Source organism: Hydra vulgaris, chromosome 09 (assembly GCF_038396675.1).
Source record: "Hydra vulgaris chromosome 09, alternate assembly HydraT2T_AEP".
In the NCBI taxonomy this organism is placed as follows: domain Eukaryota; kingdom Metazoa; phylum Cnidaria; class Hydrozoa; order Anthoathecata; family Hydridae; genus Hydra; species Hydra vulgaris.
Window position 1 is genome coordinate 9,827,080 of NC_088928.1, and position 26,486 is coordinate 9,853,565.

Consider the following 26,486-nt stretch of genomic DNA (forward strand, 5'->3'; position numbering starts at 1 on the left):
AAATAGATGCTAATTTTAAAAAATGGGATTATTTTCATTCCAATTTGTCAGTTGATAAAATATAATTTTACGTTATTTGGGCAGAAACTTTTTAAAACAATTTATCAGAGAAAAACCCATTTGGATATAAGTTGTGAGCTTTGTGTGGTCGGATTGGTATTGTTATGATTTTTCGTTGTATGGCAGAAAAGCTCCTTCTAATTTGAGTAATAGTTTGTCTTTAGGTGAAAAATTTTTACACACATTATTGCTGTTTCCGCGGAAAAATATGTTTATTTCTGGAATATGTCTGAGCTAGCTTTTAGAACCAGATGATAATATAAATCTTATGCATAGATGTTAAATCTATCATAGGTAGTTTGAAGTACGGCTGGGTTGGCTGGATGCGGTTCAGGAATAGAGTTTTTTACGCTGGTTTCTAGTAATACTTGACTCTTTTGTATTGGAACATGCAATACTTACTTCGACAATCATTGGTATGTATTGTCATTATATTATATTATATTATATTATTTTTTATTATATTATATTATATTATATTACAATGGTATGTATTATCATTGGTCTGAGCGCTTGCTTTAGAAGCAGGAGATCGAGGTTCGAATCAAACTCTGGACATATTTTCGCGTCACGGTAAGGAAGGAAGACTGTTAGGTTTTCTTGAGGCATCTAAATAACAAAATAAAAATTATATGTATGTATATGTATGTATATATGTATGCATGGATATGTGTGTATATATATGTAAAAATGTTAGTTTTTTGGTTGCCATATATGATTTTTTTTTTTACCGCCCTACATAATTTTTGACGTGTGACGTTTCGTTTACTGTTTTCGTCGTTATTGCTATATTTTATTTTTAAAATGTTTTTTTGATTGGTTAACAACAATCGATCTAGGAATCTCTGGTGACGTTATACTTTGTATGGTTTTGTTGTTTTTATAATCTAATATATACTTCTATATCTTATCGACTTGAGTTTATTTATCCAATAGTACCAATTTTAGGAACTTGTTGCATTTTTAATAAAGTTTTATCTAATAACATTTATCACATTGGTATTCTAGTTGAGTATTTGTAGTTTTCTGTTAGAATAATTTTTATTATTTTTTGTTATAATTTACATTTTAGTCTATTGTTTTTCGTAATTTTTGTTATATAAAATAGTTATATTTATATCATATTTTGTATATTTATTTTATTTCATACGTATATTATTTTATTATATACGTATTTTATTTTATTTTAAATTTGCTACATTATTTGGTATTGAATTCATATCTCTCATTATCCATATTATTTCTTCAAAAATATTAGTACTTTACAAATTTCGGTGAAGTTAGGGTTTGGCTGTTTGTAGTGAAGTCCTTTTTTACAGCTGTATGGAGTAGGCGTAAATCGCGGGGTAATAGCAATGATGTTTACCAGCGTCTAAATTATCATTGCTATTTTTTACTACTCGCTTTACTATAATGTCTTTGTTTTGTTCTGAACATCTGTTCAATATATATTTTTAATTTTTTTATCTTTTCTCTCGTCCTAATTTTTTCCTTAATTCACTTGGGCTTGATAGCTCGATCTAGTCCTTTGATGCATATTATTGTATTGTTTTAAATGTTTTCATATGGCAACAGTGTCTCGTTTTAGTGTTTCAATAACAATTTTTTACATTTAGTACACAATTCTAAAATTTCATTTTCAAAAATATACTATATTTTTTGATTTTATTGATAATTTACTTAAAAAGCAAAATGCTGAAAAAATATAACTGAAAAACATGTGTTTTTACCTTTAATTTGCCATCAGACTCAAAAGTATTATGTTTATCTGGTGATGAAGATATTGGTTTTTATCTTAAACCAATTTCAAGAATAAATAGCGAAGTCCTAGCACAATTAATGAGAGAAAAAGTGATGACGTTGCAGATTCATTAAGAAAGTGATGACATATTGCAACAGGCATATAATCAATTTAAGACAAGCTTGAGTATAGTTTGTAAAAATACGTATCCTATGTCTGAGATTAAATTTATTTGTTAACGGCATAAATGTTTTATTATTTTTTATTAATTTTATGATTTATTAATTTTTTATTATTTTTTTATTAAACTATTAATTTATTAACGGCATATTTATTAATGGCATAAACCTAGCCACTAGGATGCACACACCAGTGTATTTTAGTGCCGGTGCCAAGCCCGGATAAAGAGGGAGGATTTCGTCAGGAAGGGCATTCGGTGTAAAAACTGCGCCAAATCAAATGATGCGGATCAACAATAGGAATTTCATACCGGATCGGTCGGGGCCCGGGTTAATAATGACCGCCTCTAATGCTGTTGCCCAACAGGCATTAGTGGAAATTGGGCTACTGTTGGGACAAGGACAAAGAGGAGGAAAGGTGGGAAAAGAGCTCTGAAGCTGAAAGAGAGGAGGATGAGCAGGAAGATGGAGGTTAAATTTGGTACGTTTAATGTGGGCTCTATGACTGGTAAAGGGAGAGAGCTAGCTGATGCGATGGAGAGGAGGAAGTTAGACATACTGTGTGTACAGGAGACCAGGTGGAAGGGCAGCAAGGCCAGGAGCATTGGTGGTGGCTTCAAACTCATCTATCATGGTGTCGACAGGAAGAGAAATCGCTTAAGGGTAATTCTGAAAGAGGAGTTTAGTAGGAACGTAGTGGAGGTAAAGAGAGTAAGTGACAGAGTGATCTGTGTAAAGTTAGAGATTGATAGAGTGGTGATGAATGTCATCAGTGCTTATGCTCCTCAGGTAGGTTGTGATATGGAGGAGAAAGAAGAATTCTGGAGAGAGGTAGATGAAGTTGTTCTGCAGGTTCCTTTAGAAGAGAAAATGATTCTTGGAGCAGATTTTAATGGGCATGTTGGTGAAGGGAACAGTGGTGATGAGGGGGTGATGGGTAGGTATAGGGTTTTAAGAAAGGAATACATAAGGACAAATGGTGGTAGATTTTGCTTAAAGGATAAAGATGGCTGTAGTTAACACTTATTTTAAGAAAAAGGAAGAGCACAGGGTGACGTATAAGAGTGGGGGAAGAGGCACACAGGTCGACTATATCCTCTGTAGGAGAAGAAACCTGAAAGAGGTTAGTGATTGCAAGGTGGCACCAAGAGAGAGTGTAGGATGGTTTTGGAGGTGAAGAAGAAGAAGAGAGTGAGAGCAGAACCTAAGATCAGGTGGAAGTTAAAAGATGAGGACTGATGTGTAAAGTTCAGGGATGAGGTGAGACAGGCACTGGGTGATGGTGTTCTGGATACCTGGGATGAGACGTCAAATACAGTGAGGGATATGGCTAGGAAGATACTTGGTGTGGCGTCAGGACAGATGAAGATAGACAAGGAGACGTGGTGGTGGAATGAGGAAGTTCAAGAAAGTTTAAGAGGAAAGCGGTTGGCTAAAAGAAATTGGCATTTTCAGCAAGATGAAGAAAGTAGACAGAAGTACAAGGAGATGTGTGGCAAGACAAAGAGAGCAGTGGCAAAAGCTAAAGAAAAGGCATATAGTAATCTGTATGAGAAGTTGAACACTAAGAAAGGGGAAAAGGATCTGTAAAGATTGGCTAGACAGAGAAACCGTGATGAGCAGGATGTGCAGCAGGTTAGGATGATTAAGGATAAAGATGGAAATGTGTTGTCTAGTGAGGAGAGTATCTTGGGAAGGTGGAAGGAGTATTTTGAGGAACTGATGAATCAAGAGAATGTTAGGGAAGGAAGGTTAGAAGAGACAGAGGTTTTGAATCAGGAGGTTCCCCAGGTGAGCAATGAGAAAGTAAGGCTGCAATTCGGAGAATGAAGTGTGGTAAAGCAGTTGGACCGGATGATATTCCAGTGGAGGCATGGAAATGTTTGAGAGAGATAGCAGTGGAGTTTTTGACAGGGTTATTTAACAGAATCTTGGAAGGTCAAAAGATGCCTGAGGAGTGGAGACATAGCATAATGGTGCCAATTTTCAAGAATAAGGGCGATGTTCAGAGCTGTAGTAATTGCAGGGGAATAAAATTGATCAGTCACAGCCTGAAAATCTGATAAAAAGTAGTGGAAGCTCGGCTTAGAGGAAAAGTAGAGATCTGTGAGAAGCAGTATGGTTTCATGCCAGCTAAGTGCATTACAGATGCTATGTTTGCTTAGAGTGTTAATGGAGAAGTATAGGGAAGGACAGAAGGAGCTACATTGTGTGTTTGTGAACTTGGAGAAAGCTTATGATAGAGTTCCGAGACAGGAGCTGTGGTATTGTATGAGGAGATCAGGAGTAGCGGAAAAGTATGTGAGGGTGGTGCAGGATATGTATGAACAGTGCGACAGCAGTGAGATGTGAAGTAGGAATGACAGACAGGTTTAAAGTGTAGGACTACATCGGGAATCAGTCCAGAATCCCTTCCTGTTCGCAATTGTCATGGACAGACTGACGGACGAAGTTAGACAGGAGTCCCCTTGGACTATGATGTTTGCTGATGACATTGTGATCTGTTGTGAGGGTAGAGAGCAAGTGGAGGTAAACTTGGAAAGATGGAGGTATGCTTTGGAAAGCAGGGGGATGAAAGTGAGCAGGAGTAAAACAGAGTACATGTGTGATAGAAGATCTGTGATAGAAGGGTGTCGGCTAGAATGAAGGGTAAGATCTATAGGACAGTAGTGAGACCTGCTATGTTGTATGGACTGACAAAGAGACAAGTGAGAGAGATGGAGGTGTCTGAGATGAAGATGTTAAGATTCTCATTTTGATTGACGAAGAAGGATAGGATCAGAAATGAGTTTATTAGAGGATCAGCACATCTAGCATGTTTTGGAGATAAATTTAGAGAATCGAGGTTGAGATAGTTTGGACATGTACAGAGGAGACAGGAGAGCTATATTAACAGGAAGGTTTAAAGGATGGAACTTTTATGTAAGAGGAGGAGAGGTAGACCTAAGAGGAGGTTTATGAAAGCAGTGGTGGATGATATGAGAGTGGCTGTTGTGTCAGTGGAGGACACTCATGACAGGGCTAGATGGAGGAGTTTGATCTGCTTTGGCAACCCCTAAATGGGAAATGCCGAAAGAAAAAGAAGAAAGAAGATTAACGGCATAAATGTGCAAAGCTTCACGATGATATTTGCAACTAATTTGTTTCCTTAACCATTAATTGATTTTGATAGAGGTTTGATAAATCCCTACTGAATATAAAAGCCTTTTTTGGGATGATGGTATAACTAAAACTCATGTTGTCAATTATGATAAGAGAAGCAATAATGAAGAACTTCTGCAGCTAATTAGTTAATAACCATAAATCTATTCTGGATGAATCAGCAGGTATCTATAAATAATCAAACAGAGGTTATAAACCGCAATTTCATTAAAAAAGTTTGTTTACATAATATTAGGTTATTCGTATTTCGTATATCGTATTAAATCGGAGTTTCATCAAAAAAGTTTATTTACATAATGTTAGGTTATTCGTATGTTATATTTAGATGGAAGCGTAGTAAGCGGTAATGTGTAAAATAACTGAACGAATGCAAAAAAGACAAATATCATTTATTTGCGAGACAGATATTATTGATTTACTTGTGAAAACTACTAAAGCACATTAATAAGTTCACTTAAGTGTTTTCCTTGCTCTCTATTTAGATGCAATAGTTATGGATTATCCGGAGATAGATTTCTTCTCCGCTGGAATGGTGGAATCAAAGACAATAGGAGGAAACTAATTGATCGAATCACCAGTCAACAACCAAATTAGTATCCACCAAAGCAGTTACATCTTCTGTAAGATTTTATTGACAACTCTTACTGATAGTAATATTGACTTGACAATCGAAGAAATTTCAGAGTCTGAGGTAGAAAGGTTGTGTGAAATATTGCGCTGTATTCTAGATGCAACATTGTTTCTCTTATCACGAAACATGGCGTTTAAAAGTCAAATATATTTTTTTTTAAGCAATTATTTTTTATCATCTTCAAAAATTTTTTTTACCGTTTCTTGTATTATTATTGCAACCGGTCAAATTCTGCTCTAGGAGAGCAAGTAAACGGCAATTTTCTCGGAGCTCTAAAATAATTTTAAATCATAAAAAAACATAAAAAATTATTAAAAAATGTAGCTCGTTGCCAAAAAAGGGAACTCAGATGCAGGCCTATTACCTCTAATGGGAATCACAGAATAAGTTTATACATAACTGTGCATCATTAAAACAATATACTCTTTTAAAGGAAGTTAGAGTAGCAAGATGCTTTAGGTAAGATATTACCAATGGAACGATGGATATTTTACACAGAACAAATCACTTTTATTATTTTTGCACTTTAGTTTCAACAAAAAAAGCTGTGAAATAAAAGAAAGCTTTCGTTTTTTTAAAGACATTTAGAAAAAAAAAGAGTGGATATTGCTAATCAGAATTGTAGTATATTAATAAAAGTAAGACTTTTTATTTTGCAAAAATGCTCGAATTCTACAGAAGAACCGATTAGTCCTATATATTCTTTGTGGCGCCAATAGCCTTAATTTAGCTGGAATACATGCAGTTTAATCTTGCGCTGAGATCAAGACCATATGTTAACATATAAGCTTTTTAATCATCTTTAGCTACAGTCAGGCTAATTGAAAATTTTGCAAGAATTGACAGGAATCTCTTTTTACCAGCTTTCAGATACCAAATTGTCAGCTCGGATTTCCGCGAAAAACTGATCACAAATTGCCGCTACTAAAACGACTATAAGTAACTAATTCTGCCCTCAATCGTACTATAGAGGATTTTTACCTTTTCGCTGACTTGCTTATTTAAGCTAAGTTCTTAAAAAAAATTTAAAATTGTCAGAAACTACTGTACTTCTAACCTTTTGGTACAAAACTCTCAAAGTTGTCAAAGTTGTTTGTTTCAGTCAACTTCAATTACTCTCGATGACGAAATTATTTTCATTCAACAGTTAGTTAGTGAACTTAACCGCATCCTGTGATCACGGATCAATATACCGGGTAAAAAAAAAGCTGTTGCAGGTCCTTTTGGCTTTTAAACTGAGGACTTGACAAAGCAAAAGAAGAGAAAAAACAGTTTCACGATGAATCTGCAAATGCAGTTTTCCGCTATGAGAGACCTAAACAACACTTTGAGGTAAATATCTCCAGCGTTTCCTTGACCAATAAAGATTTGACATTGTAAAGATTTATTCATCTGATTGAAAAATTAGAAGCCAGGTTCTTTATAGATAAAAGCTCTCGGCGCCCATGCACACCCACACCTATCTTTCTCTTTTTTCTTTCTCTCTCGCTCTCTCTATTTCTTTCTGTTTCTCTCTCTCTCTTTATATATATATATATATATATATATATATATATATATATATATATATATATATATATATATATATATATATATATATATATATATATATATATATATATATATATATATATATATATATATATATATATATATATATATATATATATATATAATATATATATAAAAGAACATCTCTCTAAAAAAAGATAGAATGGCATTAAGTATATTCATTCCAGATTCAAAAGACATTGTGTTAGGTGTTCACATAATTGAAACTTTAAGAAAGGAATTTAGGGAGGAGATATTTTTAATATTTTTCATACTATGAATGTGTAGATTATATTTTTGGAGTTAATTCAGATACAAACCGTTGCGATACTGGTAAAAACTACGGAGTAATAGCAACTTATGACAAAAATATTGACTTTACCATCATTTGGGCTCTCTGTAGGCAATATGTCCATATATGAAGTCTACATTTCACATTTCAGCTTTGTTCGGAGGTACTAAGGACTCACAAAAATAACTTTGTATTAAACTTAAAAAAGATCTGGACAGAGATCTTTAATGAGGTAAATAGGCCGGATAATGTATCTCTCATCTTTAGTTGGAGCACTCTAGCTTCTGGTTTTTATAAAAAAGCCAAAGAAGCCTTAACCTATATACTTATGGACTTTATAATGAAACCTTTGCTAGAGATAAGAACCGAAAGTTAGTCAAGCTAAGTATATTCTTTCTTCGCAGTAAAGAATTTTAGATTCCACAGGCTGTTGCAGTGCATGAGGCAAGATTGATGATTGGTGCAATATACTTTTTAACAATTCAGGCCACCAATTTTACATACAAGATATTAACAGTAGACAAGGAGAAAAGTTTTAACGATGCTAGTTTCTTCATAACTCTTATGTGTGCTCCATGGTTCCTAAAAGTTAGAATAGCAGCCTCTGTTTTAAGATGTGGCTTGTCGGCGTTAAAAGACCTAACCTCGTTGTTCCACAAAGCTAAATCTTTTTTGACATTGTTTGTGTTTCTGCGAAAGATGTATTAAAGATTCATCAAAAACATACAAGTAACAAATGACTGCTCCAAGGAAAGTATTTGCTTAACAGAAAAATTTTTTGCAAGTAAATCTGAAGCTCAAAGACAAAATGTGACATTTTTAAAAAGAGAGGAGAAAAAGAAAATATCCGTAAATGTTATCAAAAAAATGTAGTCGCGATTAAAAAATCTGAATAACAAAAATAATAAATCTGAAAAAATTCAACAAAAAAAGTACAAAATACGAATTTGCGAAACTCATATTATGTTACAATATCGCAGTCCATTTGTTTTGAATGATTAGCTACATTGGCAATGATTGGCAACTGTCATTATTTAAATAAAATCATTTTTTAGCAATTAATTTTTTTTCTTTCCAGACTATTAAATTTTCAATATATTTTTGCTTTAAATATAGAGTTTATTTAACAAATGAGCTTAAAATGATTTTATTTTTCATTTATCCGTAGGTAAAATTTTTTATTGCAATAAAGCTTGGGTAAGTAACTACTAGTGTTGTTACGACTATTAAATAATCCCACTGTCGACTATATCAACAAATATATTTTTTAAATTTGACTAAAATTGACTAATACATTTTTTAAATCGACCAATTCGACAAAAAGTCAATTTAGTCGAAGTATGGGAAAAATTGAAATAAATAGTAATAAAAATAATAAAGTAATTCATATTTCCTTTCTATTTTTTTAATATAATATTATTTAAGAAACAATGGAGGAAAACAATAAACGCAAAGGGTTGATTCGACAACGGGACAATCTATTTTCAGACCCAATGATTTATACACCGTCTTAAATACTTGCTATCACTGTGTCATTAAATGACTTTTAATTCGAACCTCTTTTCCCAAGAAAAACCTTTGGGGGTATAATACAAGTATGTACGAGTACGTACAAGTATGTAGGAGTGCATTAGAGTTGGTTTTGAAATCTTTCATTATCTTCCGTGAAAGAAAAATCAATTTGAAAATTTTGATTTTTTGGCCAATTGGCAAGGTTATTAATCAAATGAAATAAATTATTTTTTACATAAAAGTCGTATATTTTTGTCACATAAGTTGCTAAAAAAGATTGCTTAAGTAAGAGTTTCCAGGCCCTTGTTTAAGTAAGAGTAACAAGGTCTTTTATTGATTTTAATATTCTGGGCTTAATATTTTAGGCCTTTTACTGATTTTAATATTCCGCTTGTGAACAGTTTCATTGTGCCTTTTAAGCAAAATATAAATACAATTTTTAAGCAAATATAAATACAAAATTTAGATTAAATATAATTACAAAAATTTAGATAAAATATAAATACAAAACTTTAGATTAAATATAAATACAAAATATAAATACAAAATTAAGCAAATGTAAATACAACTTAAAAGCAAATATAAATACAAGTGCAAAACTATTTAATTTGCCGAATTAAGCAAAAACTCACAATGACAACAAAAAAAGGTCGGTTTTTCTCTGTTTTGAAAAAGCTAATAGGCAACTGATTGACTTTATGATTAAACGCTGTCGAAAAGTTTTTGGTCAAGCTATCAACTTTGAAGATCAAAGAGTCCCAATTAGTATTTGCGAAAACTGTTAAGTAGACCTTAGAAAAAGAGATAATAATGAAGATATTCAACTTCTATCACTATTTGACTACAAAAACATAAAGATTTGTCCTGCAACAAGAAAATCGCCATGCGATTGAATGATTTGTTATGTGGTAAAAGTCATGTTTAGAAGCCCTAGCGCCGATTGAAACAACAAACACAACTAGTCAGCCAAAATAAATTTGTTGAGAAACGTTGTTCAGCATGCTTTTCACAAATTGGAAGAGGAATTCCACATAATTGTGTAAAAGGAATGCTTCGACAGAACTTACTTAAAGTTGCTGCAAAGGACATAAAAGCAGCAGAAAGAGTAGCTGCTTCTGTTATAGCTAACAAAGTTCCTGTTTTCTACAAGTTTAAAACCAGGCTTGACTTTCAAATACTTAACAAAGTACTCAGCAAGTGGTTGAAAAAAACTTCATGGAAAAACTTGGAAAGCTTTTTTCTGACTTGTTTGAAATCTAAGAAATTTTAGACACATCCAAACGTCTATTTATGTACTGCAAAGATATTGAAGCTCTAGGAAACACTTTAGTTCAGATCAGAGGTCCTCAGTGAAATGAACTTATCAAAGTGGGAACTGATGGAGGATAGTGGATTCTTAAATATGTCTCTAGGGTTTCTTGACTTGGAACCAAATGCTTCTACCCCGACCAAGAAACCTCTCTTCAAGGACTCAGGAGTGAAGCACCAATTTCTAGTGACTATCACAGAAAACTACTCTGAAAATTATGACATGGTAAAGCAGATTATAGACGAATTGAGCCTTAAAAGATTGTCTTTGTGTTGTCATGTGAAATAAGGATTGCAAACATTATTTGTGGTTTGCAATCTCACCTAAGTGTTCACACTTGTACTTGGTGCTACATTGAGTCAAAAAATATTCATCAGAGTGGCGAACTTCAAACATTTGGCTCCATTCAAACTAATTATATAGGCTTCCAAACAGCAGGTGCTCAAACAAAAAAAGCGAGGTAATTTCAGAATGTTGTGTAGAAGTCAGCTATTGAGTTATCTAAAGGAACACTCATCTTGGACTTCATTCCACCAATAGAACTTCACTTGCTTCTTGGTGTTGTTAACCACCTCTGCAAGAATCTAAGTCTGCAGTGGAAAAATGCACCAGGTCGGCCAAAAATGGTGAGCTTTAAACAACAACCTTTTCACAAAATATTGACTTGCTTCAACAACTTGCGGAAAACCATGCTTGTTTTTTAGCATTTCAATTCATTGACACATTTAGATAGTTTGACGTAATTCTTCATTGGAAATGTTCCTTAAAACAACTATCACATCTATATTTAAGAATTCAAGGATTCCTACCTCAAGCTTCCAAACGTGAGCATGCTGTCTTTTTTCATGTGACACAGTTTATTGATTGCCACAACCAATTACTGAGAATCTATTAAGAGCAAGCAACAGCATCACTCGATCATAACTTCAACTATCACTGGCAACGGTTCAAAAGGTCCAGTAATCATCCAGACTACTCTAAGAATCTTCTAAACTGTTTGATTGATTAAAACAGCAAGCGTTCCTTTTAACTTCTTTGTAGAGAATACTGTATTATACCATATAATATGTAAGAAATTGCCCTTCAACAATTTTTAAGAAATATATTTAATAAGAGTAAACCTTTTTTTTAAGTTGCCTGTTCTGTTAAGCTAGAATCTGATTTTTTTTAATTTTCTAAAGAAATTTAATTTTTTGATTGTTTTTGTTTCTAATTTGTAAGAACACTATTTATTTATAGAATAAATATGTTAGAACAAGGTTCAAATGTTTTCAATAGAAATTGTAACTCATTTGTTCAGAGCAATAAAGTCAAAATTTTAAATCAATTTTTTTTCCACGGACAATGATAAAAGATTTCAAAACTAACTCTAATGTACTCCTACATACTTGTACTATCATATTCCCAAAGGTTTTTCTCGGAAAAAAAAGGTTCGAATTGAAAGTCATTTTGTGACACAGTGGTTTTATATCAAAAAGTCATTACAATTATATTTACAATGTGTTTGTATAGATGACATTTAGATTTTAGAGTTTCACAATTTAGTTTTGTCCCGGGGTCCCGAGCTAGCTTGGATAGGCCCTGGAGAGTAAACAAAAAACTAAGTAATAGTACATACTATTATTATTAAATGAACAAACAAAAACTAAAGATAAATTAAATGAAAAGATATAAGGATTTTAGGATTTTTACTTGACTAAATCGACTTTTAGTTGATTAGTAGGAAGTCCATAGTAGATTAAATTGACTAATTATTTTTCAAAGTCGACTAATTTCGACTTGGAAAAATTGAAAAGTCAATTTAATTTTTCGACTAGTCGACTTTTAGTCAATTTAGTCGAAGTCGATAACAACACTAGTAATTACTCGACTTCATTAAAATTAATTCATATTAAACAAAAGTAAGCAACTCAGTTAATTTTTATTCAGATAGATATGAAAAACCCAGGCTTTTAATAAAAGAAATTAATGCTTTAAATGTATACAAGCTAAATATTTATCAAAATTTAATGTTTATGTTTAAACTTCTTTATAACATGCTTCCATCATATTTTCAGCCGCATTTCTCTTTAATTATTCACAGATACTTAACCAGATTTTCCATTGATAATTTTTACACTCCTTCAACATCATTTAAAAAATCAGACTATTTAATTACTTGTTATAGTTCCACGTTTGTACCAGCCTCGTATTGAAAATAGCCAGAGTATTGACCACATATTACACACATCTAGTTTTAAGTTCGAAATTCGAGTTAATACCACGTATTTATCAAAAATACGTTCAAGTATAAATATACGTATCTGGTTTATTTTGAATATAAATATATAATGTAAATAATAAAAATTAGGGTAGAGTCTTTTAAAGAGGATCGTAGAGGGTCGTTCTTTTAAAGCATTATCTATACAATAGTTACAACAAAATCCGTTTGTTTACGGAATCGATTTTGTGCTAAAAAAATTTTCCACGTTTTTTTGAAGTTTGCATTTCGCGAGTATGGTAGAATAGTATTTTGCTTTCTTATTATAAATCAGAATTTTATATTAACTTGGAGTTTTATATAAATCAGAATTTAATGTTAACTTGGAGTTTTTTAAAAATCACAGTTTTATGTTAACTTGGAGTTTTTTGAAAATCAGAATTTTATGTTAACTTGGAGTTTTTTAAAAAGTAGATTAGTTAAACTTCAATATTGTGTAATTTTTGCAATAATAATAAACATTAACCTTGATTTATATATGTCAAAAACATTGTTGTATTTTCTGTGTTCACTACATGTTGAAGATATGCTCTTTACAGTGGACAGTGTCTAAAATGACAGACTGTTTAAATAAAAAGTGTGCTGTTAGTTTTACACAGTATGGTAAAAAGTCATTTTAAGCTCAAAAGAACTTCTGCAATTGAAACAAAGATTGTTTCAATTGCTAGATTTTTTTCTGCAACCAAAAACTTTTGTCTGAAACCAGTATAGCTCAGAAGTAACCATCTGTCTCAAGGTTATTTTCAACAATTGTCTCAGAAACTTTTATACAACCTATATATACGACCTTGATAAGACCAAAGTAGAGTGGGGAATCTGAAAATTGACCTGGGGAACTGGATAGAGAAGATATCTGAGGTAAAATTCTATATTTTTGTTAATTTATTTTTTTGTTGGTTTTCTTTTTCTTATGGCCATATATATTAGGGTGTCCCAAAAAAAAAGAAATATCTGTGATATTTGTAAAAGAAATATCTGTAAAACTTCATTTTTTTTTAAAAAGGCATTTTTTGTACTTTATCCATTTCTTTTATTGGATTAATTTAAGGACCCCACCACCTTATATGGATAAAAAAGAGCCATTGTTGTAAGGCAAATACTTTCTGACTCTGAAGACTCTGAGCTGTTAGACAAAAAGACTCCATCTAATTAAGATACCGCCAATCAAGATAAGATGTCTATATCCAAAGAGGTTATTGAAAATTATTTTTTATGTCACTAATATATACTAAGCCTATTTTAGTTTGTGTAATAACTTTATTTTTTTTAAAAGTTTTATTAGTCGTGACTTAAGAAAGTATAGTTTTGTTTTCTATTGAACTACCAGGATCTGGCGTTGAAGAAGACACTAACGACAACCTAAAGGAACAGGAAAAGCTTTACAGCTCAAGTCGAGATTTTTATGCAAGGTATTAGCTACAAAAGATGACTTGACAACCAAAGTCCCCCAATCACTGGTCAAGTAAGATATGGATGCTTGCCGAGACAACCGTATGATTATTTTAGAGATATTGTTACGGATAATATACATTGCTCAAAAAAATATAAATAACCCGTTATGTTTGACAAAGGCGGATCTTGAAAATTTTTTAGGAATTATTTTTTACATGAGCACTGTTAAAATTCCTAGGTGCAAAAAATATTGGTGCCCCTCAACCAAGCTGTAAAAAAGACTATGAACATCAATAGGCTTGAGCGTATTAAAAAAGATCTACATTTTTATTACAATGAGAATGTCACCAATAAATTAGATAAATTTAGAATTGTTTTTGATGCGCTCAAGAATAGTTTCTAAAAGATTATCTCCTAAAAACTGTTGAATGTGGACAAGTAGATAGTTTACAGATAGTTTCTGATTTACGTTAAGGAACACATTGCTCATAACATTAGGAATAATATGTGCGTTTCTGACAAAATAAAGAAACCGTAACTACTGACATTTTAAACAATAAAAAAAAAGTATTCTATCAAGCTGCTGTTATAGACCACCAGATGGTGCGTTTCAAAATCTTACTTTCTTTTTACTGCAAAATATCATTCACAAAGGTAGCAAAGAAAACAAAATTACTTTTATAATTGGAGATTTCAATATGAACTGTTTAATTAATAGTAAAGATAAAAAAGTGAAAAGTTTTTATGATGAAATATTTATGGCAGGAGCTCTTCCTTTAATGAACCGCTGAACTTGAATAACCAAAACTTCAAAGAAGATGATTGATAATATTTTTACAAAAGATATTTATAATAAAAAATTACAAAAAGGAATTATAAAAAACGACATATCCGATCATTTCCCCATTTTTCTAACAATCCATACTGTATCCTCTAATAACTCCGAAAGACAAAATATAATAACATTTAAAGACAGAAGTAGCCTAAAGGCAAACAATACCAAAAAACCAAAGAAGTGGAGTTACAAATAAATTGAGGTTTGTGATAAAAAAGACCTCATCAATACTAATTTAGAAATATATAGTTGTAAAGTTTAACCATGTCCAGGACAACCAGATATGGGAGCTTCTGGGAATATTGTTCTGAGACTATTGCTAAGCATTTCTAGGGATGTCTCTGGCACGAAGTTTACTTTGATAACTGTTTTACTTCCATTCCTTTGCAAGTAACTCAACGCAAGCAAGGAAAAGCGTCCTTGGGTACAGTGCAAGCAAACTGTTTGAAAGGACATTTATTCCCTACAGACAAAGATCAACCACATTTGATAGTGTTCAACTGAATGCTGTTAAATGAGTGGACAATTAATCAGTGACCCTGTCCTTCCATTGTGATCATTTATAATTCTTTTATGGGTAGAGTTGACTTTCTAGATTCATTAGTGGCTCTGCACAGAAACCCTATCCGATCAAAAAAATAGTACCATCAACTTGTGTTCCGTCGTTTTAATTTTATGGTTGTTTATTGTTGATTTCTATATAGAGAAGACCACAACCACGAAGGATTTCCACATCTTTCTTCGCTTGGGTTCAAAACTGATCTATCAGTAAGCCTGAGAAGCAGAAAAGAGGCAACTAAAAAACGTGGTCGTCCATAAATAGAGGTGGAAAGACTGATTGAAATATGTATGCAAAAACAGTTTCTCCTCCACAGTGTGTCAGGGCTGACAATCTTGGCCTTTGGCCAGTTTATGGTGGAAAAAAAAAGTGTAAATTTCCAACCTGCACAGGGTATTCTTCTATACTCTGTAAGAAATGCAATGTGCATTGTATTTATGTATCTTAAAATCATCCAACTGTTTTAAAAACTTTTACACCACATAATTCTGTAACTCTTTTTTTGTTTGATGTTGTATAAAAATATCTAATTGTAAAACTATTAAATATATTTTAAATTTCTTACTTTTCTTTGTTAGTGTATTTTTTTTCTACATGACAACATTTGTTTTGTAAATATGTAATGCATTTTTTGCCATTAAAAGTTTCATTATATGTATTAGATGTATATATTTTTTGCCTCCTGTAACAAAGTCGATGTTATGTAAGGTTCACTGGTGAAAACTTGCAAGACTTTTTTCAGACGCAAATAATTCGAAAGAGAACAACTTATACTTGCGGAAGTAACCTCCTGACATTAGCCTTGTTTCCAATTCAATAAATATTTTATAGCACTGACCTATAAGTAGATAATAAGGGTATCCCATATTACCCACTATCCCATATTACCCGACTTTCCCATATATATATATATATATATATATATATATATATATATATATATATATATATATATATATATATATATATATATATATATATATATATATATATATAGATTGGGGGTATGCATCCCTTCCCTCCCCCCACCACTAAAAGTTCTAAATTGTCTTAGAAATTGAGGACCTTTTTTTTTTTAGGAGACTAAAATTTGGCACAAAATACAAAAATATTTCAACATTAGTGACAGATCCAGGGAGGGAAAAATGGGGTTATGCATTCCTCACCACTACACCCTGGTGTTCTTATATACTGTAAGAAAGTTAAAGCTTAATTATAATACCTAATAAATTTATAAAAGATTAGTGCATTTTTAACTTTGAAATTTATATTTGACTATATTTTTTTTAGATACCTGCTCTGTTTATCAACAAAGCAGGTATCTACAAAGTAGATACCTACTTTTTGTAAACAAAACAGGTATCTATTAGGTATCTGTATTTAACTTTATTACCTTTTTCTGGTGATTTTATTAAAGAAAAGTAAAATAAATTTAATGATTTGTTGATTTAACATTTAGGATAGTGGCTAATTTAATTTGTTAGATTCTTGGGTTTGATAAACAAGAAAGTGTTCATACCAACAAAAGTTTATCACTTTTATTAGAACTTAGAGAACAGTAAAATGTTAATGTTTACACACTTTTGCAAGGCCTTCGAAAGCACCAATGGCGCCCGGGTTAAAAATGGAGAACAGCGCCCTTATTTCAAATACAAATTTTAAAGTTTTGTGAACACAGAAACTATCTATTTTTGATACAGCACATTTTATTTCTTCGTTACTATTAATTTTTTGGATTGAGAAACGGTTCATTAATAAAAACTGACATATGAATCAGAATATTAGTTTTAAAACCAATAAACAAAAAGTCAATCAACAAAATCTTTGAGAAAGGTAAATAAGGTGCTTAAAAATGAATTTTTTGCCCAAATATTGATGACATTTTCTTAGCTCACTTGTTTAGTGAAATTTTGTTCAATCACAAAAATCAAAAGATCAGTAACGCAATCATGGTTCATGGTCAAATGGAGAGGGTGAAAGCGCTTCAGTTTATGCTTTCTTTTAGTAGCGAGTTCAGTTTCAAATCCTAGCGTTCTAGCTACAGCTACAGCTTTTTAGAAAATTTGCAACCCAGAGCCCCTAATTTTAATTTAAAATCTTCCGGCAGTTGTCCAATTATATTAATGGCTTTACCTGAGCTGCTTACTAGTCGAGTGCAGGTTTTTCATGGCATGTTCAAGAGTTGCTAACATTTTTTTCGGCTTCAAGTGGTTTATTCGCGTCAATACAAGAGCTTTATCTTTTCTCAGGAAGTCTATGCACTGAAGTTCCTGTCACTTTAGTAAGGATCTTCCATTGAGCAGAACTTGCACTCATAAATACGTACAAAGATTCGATAATTCCAAAGAATACTTTGATCTTAATTACTAATTCAACTGCGTGCGCACCAGCTAAATTCAGACTGTGAGCGCTATAGGGAAAGTACAAAGCTTTTAAATAATTTTGCTCTTTTAAGGCTTAAACTTCCTTGTAAGCACCTAACATATTGGATCCATTACTGTACCCCTGACCGCAACAGTGTCGAATATTCAAACCTAGTCTTGCAATAACATTAGTGATAGGCTCGGCTACATTAACTCCTTTCTTCTTTTTGAAAGCTTCAACACACAAGAACTGTTTTTTTATTTGCTAGCAATTGGTAATCAGCACTCATTCTGGAGCCCTCTTGTTGATGGTGTCTTACATCTTTTAATTGGGACGCAATGATTGGGTTGTAGCGACCAATAAGCTCCGTACTAGCAAGAAAGCTTTCATTTCCTGTCCCATTCACGTTGTTTCACCTACAAACATAGTTTAATACAATAACTATACTTAAGTTAATACTATGATTATATAAATAATTAAAATTGATATTGAGAGAATCTTAAAATAAGTAACCTAGAAAAGCTAATATTCTAAAAGCCAAGAAAAAAGTCACATTCAAAATCTTAGAATTGATTTGCTTCTGGAGCTATGAATCTATTCCAGTAGAGCTGGTAAGACAAATGTAAGCCTCTTTTTAATTCAAGCCTCTTTTCAATTCAATTAAAACTTTTGGTGCAATCGGTTGGATTAATGCTACTTTACGCAATTTATAAGTTTCCTCAATTGATCCCAAGCGCCTAGGAAAAAATTTGCTCGGAGTATTTGGAGGAAAGACATTTTATTTAGTCTGTCTATTTTTTGCTTCTTCCGCTGCTTTTTTAGTAGCTATAGCATGGTTTTGAGCATCAAAAGATTTCTTTTGACCCATATTTTAAAAACACCTAAAATATTTTGTAATTTATAATTAGTTTATAAACAAAGATTTCAATATCATATTTTCACGTTCATACATATCGGAAGTTTTACTCAAAAAACAATTTTTTTTTATAAAATAATTGAATAAAGAACATTAATTAGTTACGGTTTTGCGTTGGGGTGTTTGCAACCGTCCCTGCTTCTTATTTATTTGTTTTCTCTTGTCAAAAAACTATTTATTGTCTTATTTTTTGATACTGTTTAAAGTATTTTCCAGCGAATTTGTTTTATTCGATACATTAAGATATGCCCTCAATATACCGTTAAATCAATTCCTAAAAGACACAACGTTGTAAACAAAATATTAGCTTATTTTTTATTTTTATTTTTAATTTGGAAACCGCAAAAATAACAAAGTAAAACAAAATTTATTAAAATACAGCGAAATACAGCTTAGTCAACATTTTGTCGAGTTGCACTTGTTTTGTTCAGAAGGAAATCAACTTTTTTTAATACTTTTGATTAATTTATTAATTTTCGTGTACAAATAATGAACTTTGTGATGAATAAAACTTGAAGAACTTTGTCTCTAAACAGTTACATAGTTATTTCTCTAAATTGAAAAAATGCAGCACTTTTATATAAAGAAACTAAATTAGCATTATTTGGTTGCACTCGTTTTGTCCAATACTGTATATATATATATATATATATATATATATATATATATATATGTATAGAGAGAGAGAGAGAGAGAGAGAGAGAGAGAGAGAGAGAGAGAGAGAAAGAGAGAGCCAGCTTGTGAGCATTTCTTAGTGTGTGCAAAAAAAAAAAATTGCCGCCTTTAATAATGATCAAATTTTATCAAATTCTATTTTTTTTGGCAATTTTTCATTTATTGTAGATCTTAAAATTTGCCGCCTGTGTGGCGACAAATTTAAGATCGACATAACATATACAAAATCACAATTCTAAATAAATAAAAAGTATGTTAAAAATATACTATATATATAGTACTGTATATATATTATAATATAATAGTATTGTATATATATTATAATATAATAGTATTCTATATATTAACATTTATTGCCGCAGAATATTGGACGCTATTATGAGAATTTTTTTTTTTTTCTAAATATAATATCACGATTAATATCTAGATAACATAGAAAAATGATACCACATATGTGGCGGTGTTGCAAATACAAGGCTGATGAATCTGGAAAACATAGGGAAATTTTATTTCGATGAGATCGACAAACTTTACTTAGGATCGGGTGACTACAGATAATAATTTTTATGTATAAGTATAAGAACAATCTACTGCCAAGCGTTTTTTCAGATTTTTTCTTGATATAATTTTCTGAAAAATATAATCTGCGTTTAAATACCAGGTACAACTATCACCAAGGGAAAATTAAATCACAGCAGTCAAGTTTTCTAATTACAAACCGTGATCCTTCAATATGGAATCATTTCCAAAATAAAAATATTAAAGACCTAAAAAACATTTAATAGTTTAAATGGCAGACTAAAATGCATCTTCTTAAATCTTGACATATATATTATAGTTTACAGTATTTGTTTCCAGATTTTTGAATTTTTTTTTTTCTCCTTATATGTTTTATTATATTTTTTTCTATTTTTCTATTAACTTTGTTCTATTGAATTTTCATTTTATTTTTAATATTAAAGTGTGTGTGTGTGTGTGTGTGTGTGTGTGTGTGTGTGTGTGTGTGTGTGTGTGTGTGTGTGTGTGTGTGTGTGTGTGTGTAATAAAAAAATGAAATCTACGTATAAAAATATTTTTGATACTAGAGAGTGTTAAACCCTCACCATCACATCCACCCTCAGATAGACCTTTTGTATTTATTGGTGGAGTGGAATTAAATAAAGACAAACTTTTTATACATAAATTTATAAATTTAATTTTAAAATAATAATTTTAAAAAAGAATATGTATTTTTATGTTGTAAAGTTGGTGGTTCAGTACCCACGCTATCTGCCTTGATACACCCGGAGGCTAGAGAACAATTTACATGTGTAGCCAACTCTTACATTTAACCTTTGATACCAGTTTTTGTTATTTAGATGAGAATTGACAGAGCTAAGACAACTTATGCCAAAAAAAACTAAACTTCGACCACATTTTCTTCTACAAAACTATTTATCAAAAATTTCTTACTAAAAACGTCATAACTTTTGAAGGGTTTGTTTAATTTTTTCATGTTTAAAATACTGAATTAAAGACCTTTATAATAATAAATAATATTTTTGTATTTAATCAATTTAAAGTTTTCTTGTTGCGTACCTACATATATCATATAGTAGTATTAATTTTTATACTATAATAATTTTATAATGTTATTTATGTGATAACTCTTTAGTTGAACAATATCTCTTATATACAACTATATCTCTTCATACAACTTATCATCATTATAAATAATTAACTGTGAGATTTGGAACTAAGAAAATTTGAGAATAGAAGTCTAAAATACTTCAGATAAAATTTTACTGACTAAGTTTTGAAAACCTTGATTTAGATTTTAAATTACTATTTCAATTGCTACAATTACTAATTCAAATAAATCATGTGCAAAAAAGCAAATAAAGTTTTGGGTATGTTATGAATGTTGGGTATGTTGGGTATGTTAGGTATGTTAGGAACGCATTTTAGTTTATAATAGTGAATTACTAAAATTTAAATACGCAACTTTTGTTTAGACCGTTAATTGAGTTTGCTGTACCTGTAAGGTATCTATGCCTTGAAAATGATAATAATCTTTTAGTAACGGTACAGCATCGTGCTATAAAAATCATATTGCCACTAAAAATTCTACGTTATGAAAATGGATCAGATAAAATAGGTCTCACTACTTTAGTTGTAAGACAGATTCGGGGTGACTTGATTGACAACTCATTCAATGCAACTGAAAAAGTAAATTTAATAAATGAAATTTTGCCAAGAAGTGATCAATCAGCAAGAGGTCATTAAATGAAATATAATCGCAAAAAACTAGTTTTTGTCTTGACATTATTTTTTGAAAAACAGAGCATTTTTTCTACTGGAACCGACTACCCAGTCGGCATATCTAGTATTGTAAATACTCGGAGTATTGATCACGTATAACATACTGCCGTTGATACCAGAAAATTACGTATTTAGTTTTAAGTTTCGAATTCGTGCTCAATACCACTTATTTATCAAAAATACGTATTATTTAATATTTGATCAAAATCGGATACGATATCGTACCTGATTTTGATCAAATATCAACATATAACGGAAAAACGAAAACTTTTGCTTTAAAGCGCATGCTTAAACTGAAATTGTGAAAGCAAAATTTAAATTAAAAAGTTTTCTCTTGAGAAATTTAGTAAAAAGTTTGTCTGGAATGAAAAAGAATAGTCAGGAATACATGAAAAGTTGTATGAAGAGATATCGTTCTGCTAAAGCAGTATCGCATATCTCCAATACAGTTACAGTACTTTTTGTACTAAAAAAGTTACTAAAACTTTCATAAAAATATCATAAAAATATCATAAAAATATCATAAAAAATCATAAAACTTTCATAAAAATATCATAAAAATATTTATCACTACTTTTAAATTTATTTAGTTTTATGAAGTCCTAAATTAATATAATTCAAATATATTATAAATCCTATAATTTCGTACCTTGCTTATTTTATTATGTTGATTATTATTTTATTAGCATTTCTGTTATGCTATTACCTTTTTTTTGTACTGTTTTAAAAAATTTTGAAAAATGAATTAATATTTCGAGCCAACACTGACATTTCATTGTTGCTAAACGTTAAATTTTGTTATAAGGATTGCAGTTCTTCTATCTGTTTTTTGCTCTTTATTCAATAAGTATTTGATTTAAATTAAATATAATTATAATTTGATATTTTATTACAAGATATATGTTTTTATATATGAATATATATATGAATCTTTTTAGATTTTTTCATGTTATTTTTAAATTTTTTGTTCGCGCAATTCAAGTTATATATGTTTATAGTTTGCATATATGTTTATATTATGTTCAAAGTTAAAAAGATTTTGATAAATATATGTATGTGGTAATATGTGTTATGTAACTGTTTTATAAATGTGTCATTAAAATAGTATAAAATGTATCTATTGTGTATATAAATTTTATATGAGGTGTTTATATATGCTATATAAAGTTAAATAAATGTATTGTGTTTTATAGTTATTATATATGTTTATATTATGTTGTTTCCATGTTTTCAAGGTGTGCGACTTGGCAAACGTGTTGAGCAAGATTTTGCGTAAAGTTGTTATTCATGTTCCTAATGTTGTTACATTTGGCTTACCTTTATGTTGGTGTCTATTGTTAAAAATTATAAGTGGTTTTATTATTGAAACTCACTGCTTTTAATCATTCACTAAAAGCCACTCAAGAAAAATCATTTTGCCATATATACATTTTGTTTATATCTCAATTTGAATTTTTAGAACCATGAAGTACCAACATGATTTGTTTTCTAAAAGCTAACATGAAATAACAATATTTAAAAACTACTACTCTCTTATCATGATATCTTATCTCTATCAGATATATTGATTTTCGATTCATATTTGATGTTTTTCTTTGTATTTACTTATCAGTTACATTTTTTCATTTCAGATTTATCATATGATGGATTTATGCGATATAAAAGAACAAATGTATGTAAATTTTTATGAATTTTTTCTAGGCTTTTCTAAATGTGTTTCTTATTCACATTTTATTTTACAAGCAAAGTCTGCAAGCAAATTTGAGCTGAAAATTTTTTTTAGCTTTTAAGGAGAATTGGCGTTCTTCTTTGTTTTATTTAATTTGTTTAAATATAGTAGTTCTAAAAAATAAATGTTTGTTTGTTCTTGGTTTTTTACTTATTTGTTTTCAGATTCTTATAAACTAGGCAACTCAGCTAAGCAAGTTTTGTTTTATTTTTTAGTGCTATTGGAAAGAGCTGAAAGTTATTTTTTAGAGTGATTGAAAAGAACTGAAGTGTTTTTTAGTTATTTCACACGGTGTAAGTGATACTGGTTTGAGTAAGTTTACTATTTTGTTTTATTTTATATTGGATTTATTTTATATTTGATATATATTATATTAGATATATATTTTGTGTATTTAACATGGAAAACTGACTGTAGTTTGTTGACACGAAAGTTTATAAACTTAAATCTGCCTATATTTCAGTATATTTATATATATATATATATATATATATATATATATATATATATATATATATATATATATATATATATATATATATAATTACTTTAGAGTAAAATATACTGACTGACATTGCTTCAATATTTTATACAAGTTTGTGCATTATTATTATTTTTGTTCATTAAGGTAAAAATAATTTTGTGCATTGTAGATTCTTTGTTAAATTAAAAATAATTGATGTAAATAAATATTGTTTAATATTTTTGATAAACGACTTATGTATATAAACATATAAAAAGATATGGATTTCAATAAATCTTAAGTTTGAATAAAGTCTTTGATTAGAAAAGATCACAATTTGTAAGATTCTTTTATGTTCATTTATTCAAGTGTAACAATAGTAAGATTACTAGTAATATGTTTAATGATAACAGTGAAATTGAAATAGATAGTATTAGGCTCAACAAAGTTATTAATGTAAAATGCTATAAGGCAACTTGAAAATAGCTGTCAAATGAAAAAAATAGATCTAGGCAGGATGAAATTAATCGTTGTTGAAATGTAAGAAATGTAACTCGGCATGCAGAAGGCTTACTTGACAGAATTCAGTGTCAAGCAGTGTTAATGTCTGTTAATTTGATTTTACTTTAGATGCTTCAGAACAAAGTAAAGTATGAGTTTAACTATTTATAGTAACAATTAACACTTTTAAATCTAAATAATTTTTTTTTTTTATAATTTCTATCATAATTATGTTCTGTTTTTCATTTTTTTTTAGTTAGTTTTCCCTTTGTCATCTTTTGATTAGTTAGCTAACTGTTGAAACATGGTTTTAATTTTGCAAATTTAGTATGATGTGAAATTTACTCTATTAATCATTAGTCAACAGTTAGAGAGAAGCTGGAACTTAATTAAGAAATGCTGGAAATTAGCTTTTAATCAAGGTAAAAATAATTTTGTTTACTGGTAACATAATAAAACCAGTTACTACTATTTATTTCGTGCTTTTTACATTTGTTAACATGCTGCTTCGGAAACACTTTCTTTCTCTCTTTCTCTCTCTCTCTCTCTCTCTCTCTCTCTCTCTCTCTCTCTCTCTCTCTCTCTCTCTCTCTCTCTCTCTCTCTCTTAGATGAGTGGGAGATTTAATAAAACTTATGTAATTACTGAGCTCTTACGTATTTCTTAATACCACAAATGATAATGACCATTTATAAGAAATATTTTGTCCCTTGTCATTTATAAGAAATAATTGTCCCTTGATTGTTCAAATATTGTAATAAATAAAATCTTTTTAGTCCAAGTATTCAAGTTAATAAAATATCTTATTAAGTTGTGGTGTTATTTGCCAGTGTTACTATAGTAACAATGTATACATTGTGTTGTCTAGCCTTTTTATAATCTTTTTTAATTATTCTGTAGACAGAATATATGAACCTGTCATTTCGAAAAGGACATAAGTCCAAAACTTTTAGCAGTTAGTTTATAAGTTTGAATTAAAAATTTCTGTATGATTTATGTTTTTTTTATAAAAAATAAAAAATGCATAAGTTATATACGTTCTTTATTTATCTACTTCTATGTTTAATTTCTTTAGCAACCTAGACATTATTTTAATAAAAATCATATTTTTGTTGATTTTGAAAAGTTTTAGTAAATGGACTTGTGTCCTTTTCGAAATGACAGGTTCATATATTTTCTGTTATTATTATCCTAGTTCTACTAACAATAAAATGCAAATAGTACTTTTGTAATTAAAAATTGTAATTTTTTTTTTCATGTCTTTTTTTAGGTATTTGCAGGCTTTACTTGACTTTCCTTTTCTGGTACCTGTGTTGTGACAGATTTTAAAAAGAACTCAACTGATGTTAATGCGGTCTTTATGTCGTTACCTATATGCAATGACATTGCTGATACGGAGTCAAAGTTAAAATATTTATAGATAAATTTGTATTTAATATTTTAGATAATATATCAAGTTATTAATGTGTTTTTATTGTTATTAATGATTTAATAACTCATAACCCGTATTACGGATTGCTTACTGCTAGTCATTATTATTATGTTATGAATTCATATTAGTTAATAAAATTGTATTGAATATTCTCTGGTTATCGTGTTTTATACGTGTTTAAATGCGAGTTTGATACTCAGTAGGCGTCGTATTGTATACCTGTCTTTATACGCATCTGATGTCTATTTTTAATGCGTGTTTGACACGATAAAATGGCTAAGAAATACTCGTAAATAATGCGTATTCTAGAAAGTTTTAAATGCCCATGTAATACCAGGAAAATATCGTATTGAATATTCTCTGGTTATCGTATTTTATACGTGTTTACAAGAGTTTCAAATGCGAGTTTGATACTCAGTAGGCGTCGTATTGTATACCTGTTCTTATACGCATCTAATGCGTATTTTTAATGCGTATTCGACACGATAAAATGGCTAACATACATACCATATCGATACGTATTTAAACGAGTTTCTAATGCGCATTTACAACTAAATTTGCCGACTGGGTATCTACTGATGTCGTTAATGCTATTTCTGTGAACAATTTTTAATTTAATTTG

The 26,486-nt window shown here is 30.2% G+C and overlaps 1 protein-coding gene and 1 long non-coding RNA gene across 2 annotated transcripts; both read left to right on the plus strand.

The window, feature by feature from the left end:
* Positions 1–2,445: 2,445 nt before the first annotated feature.
* Positions 2,446–3,000, plus strand: LOC136085255 (uncharacterized). Its single transcript, XM_065806544.1, has one exon. It carries the CDS (start codon positions 2,446–2,448, stop codon positions 2,998–3,000), a length of 555 nt encoding a protein of 184 aa, XP_065662616.1.
* A 19,028-nt stretch (positions 3,001–22,028) lies between these two features.
* Positions 22,029–25,896, plus strand: LOC136084546 (uncharacterized). Its single transcript, XR_010640625.1, has 4 exons — positions 22,029–23,411; positions 23,684–23,780; positions 24,689–24,854; positions 25,703–25,896. It is a non-coding gene; the product is annotated as an uncharacterized LOC136084546 (long non-coding RNA).
* The last annotated feature ends 590 nt before the right edge of the window (positions 25,897–26,486 follow it).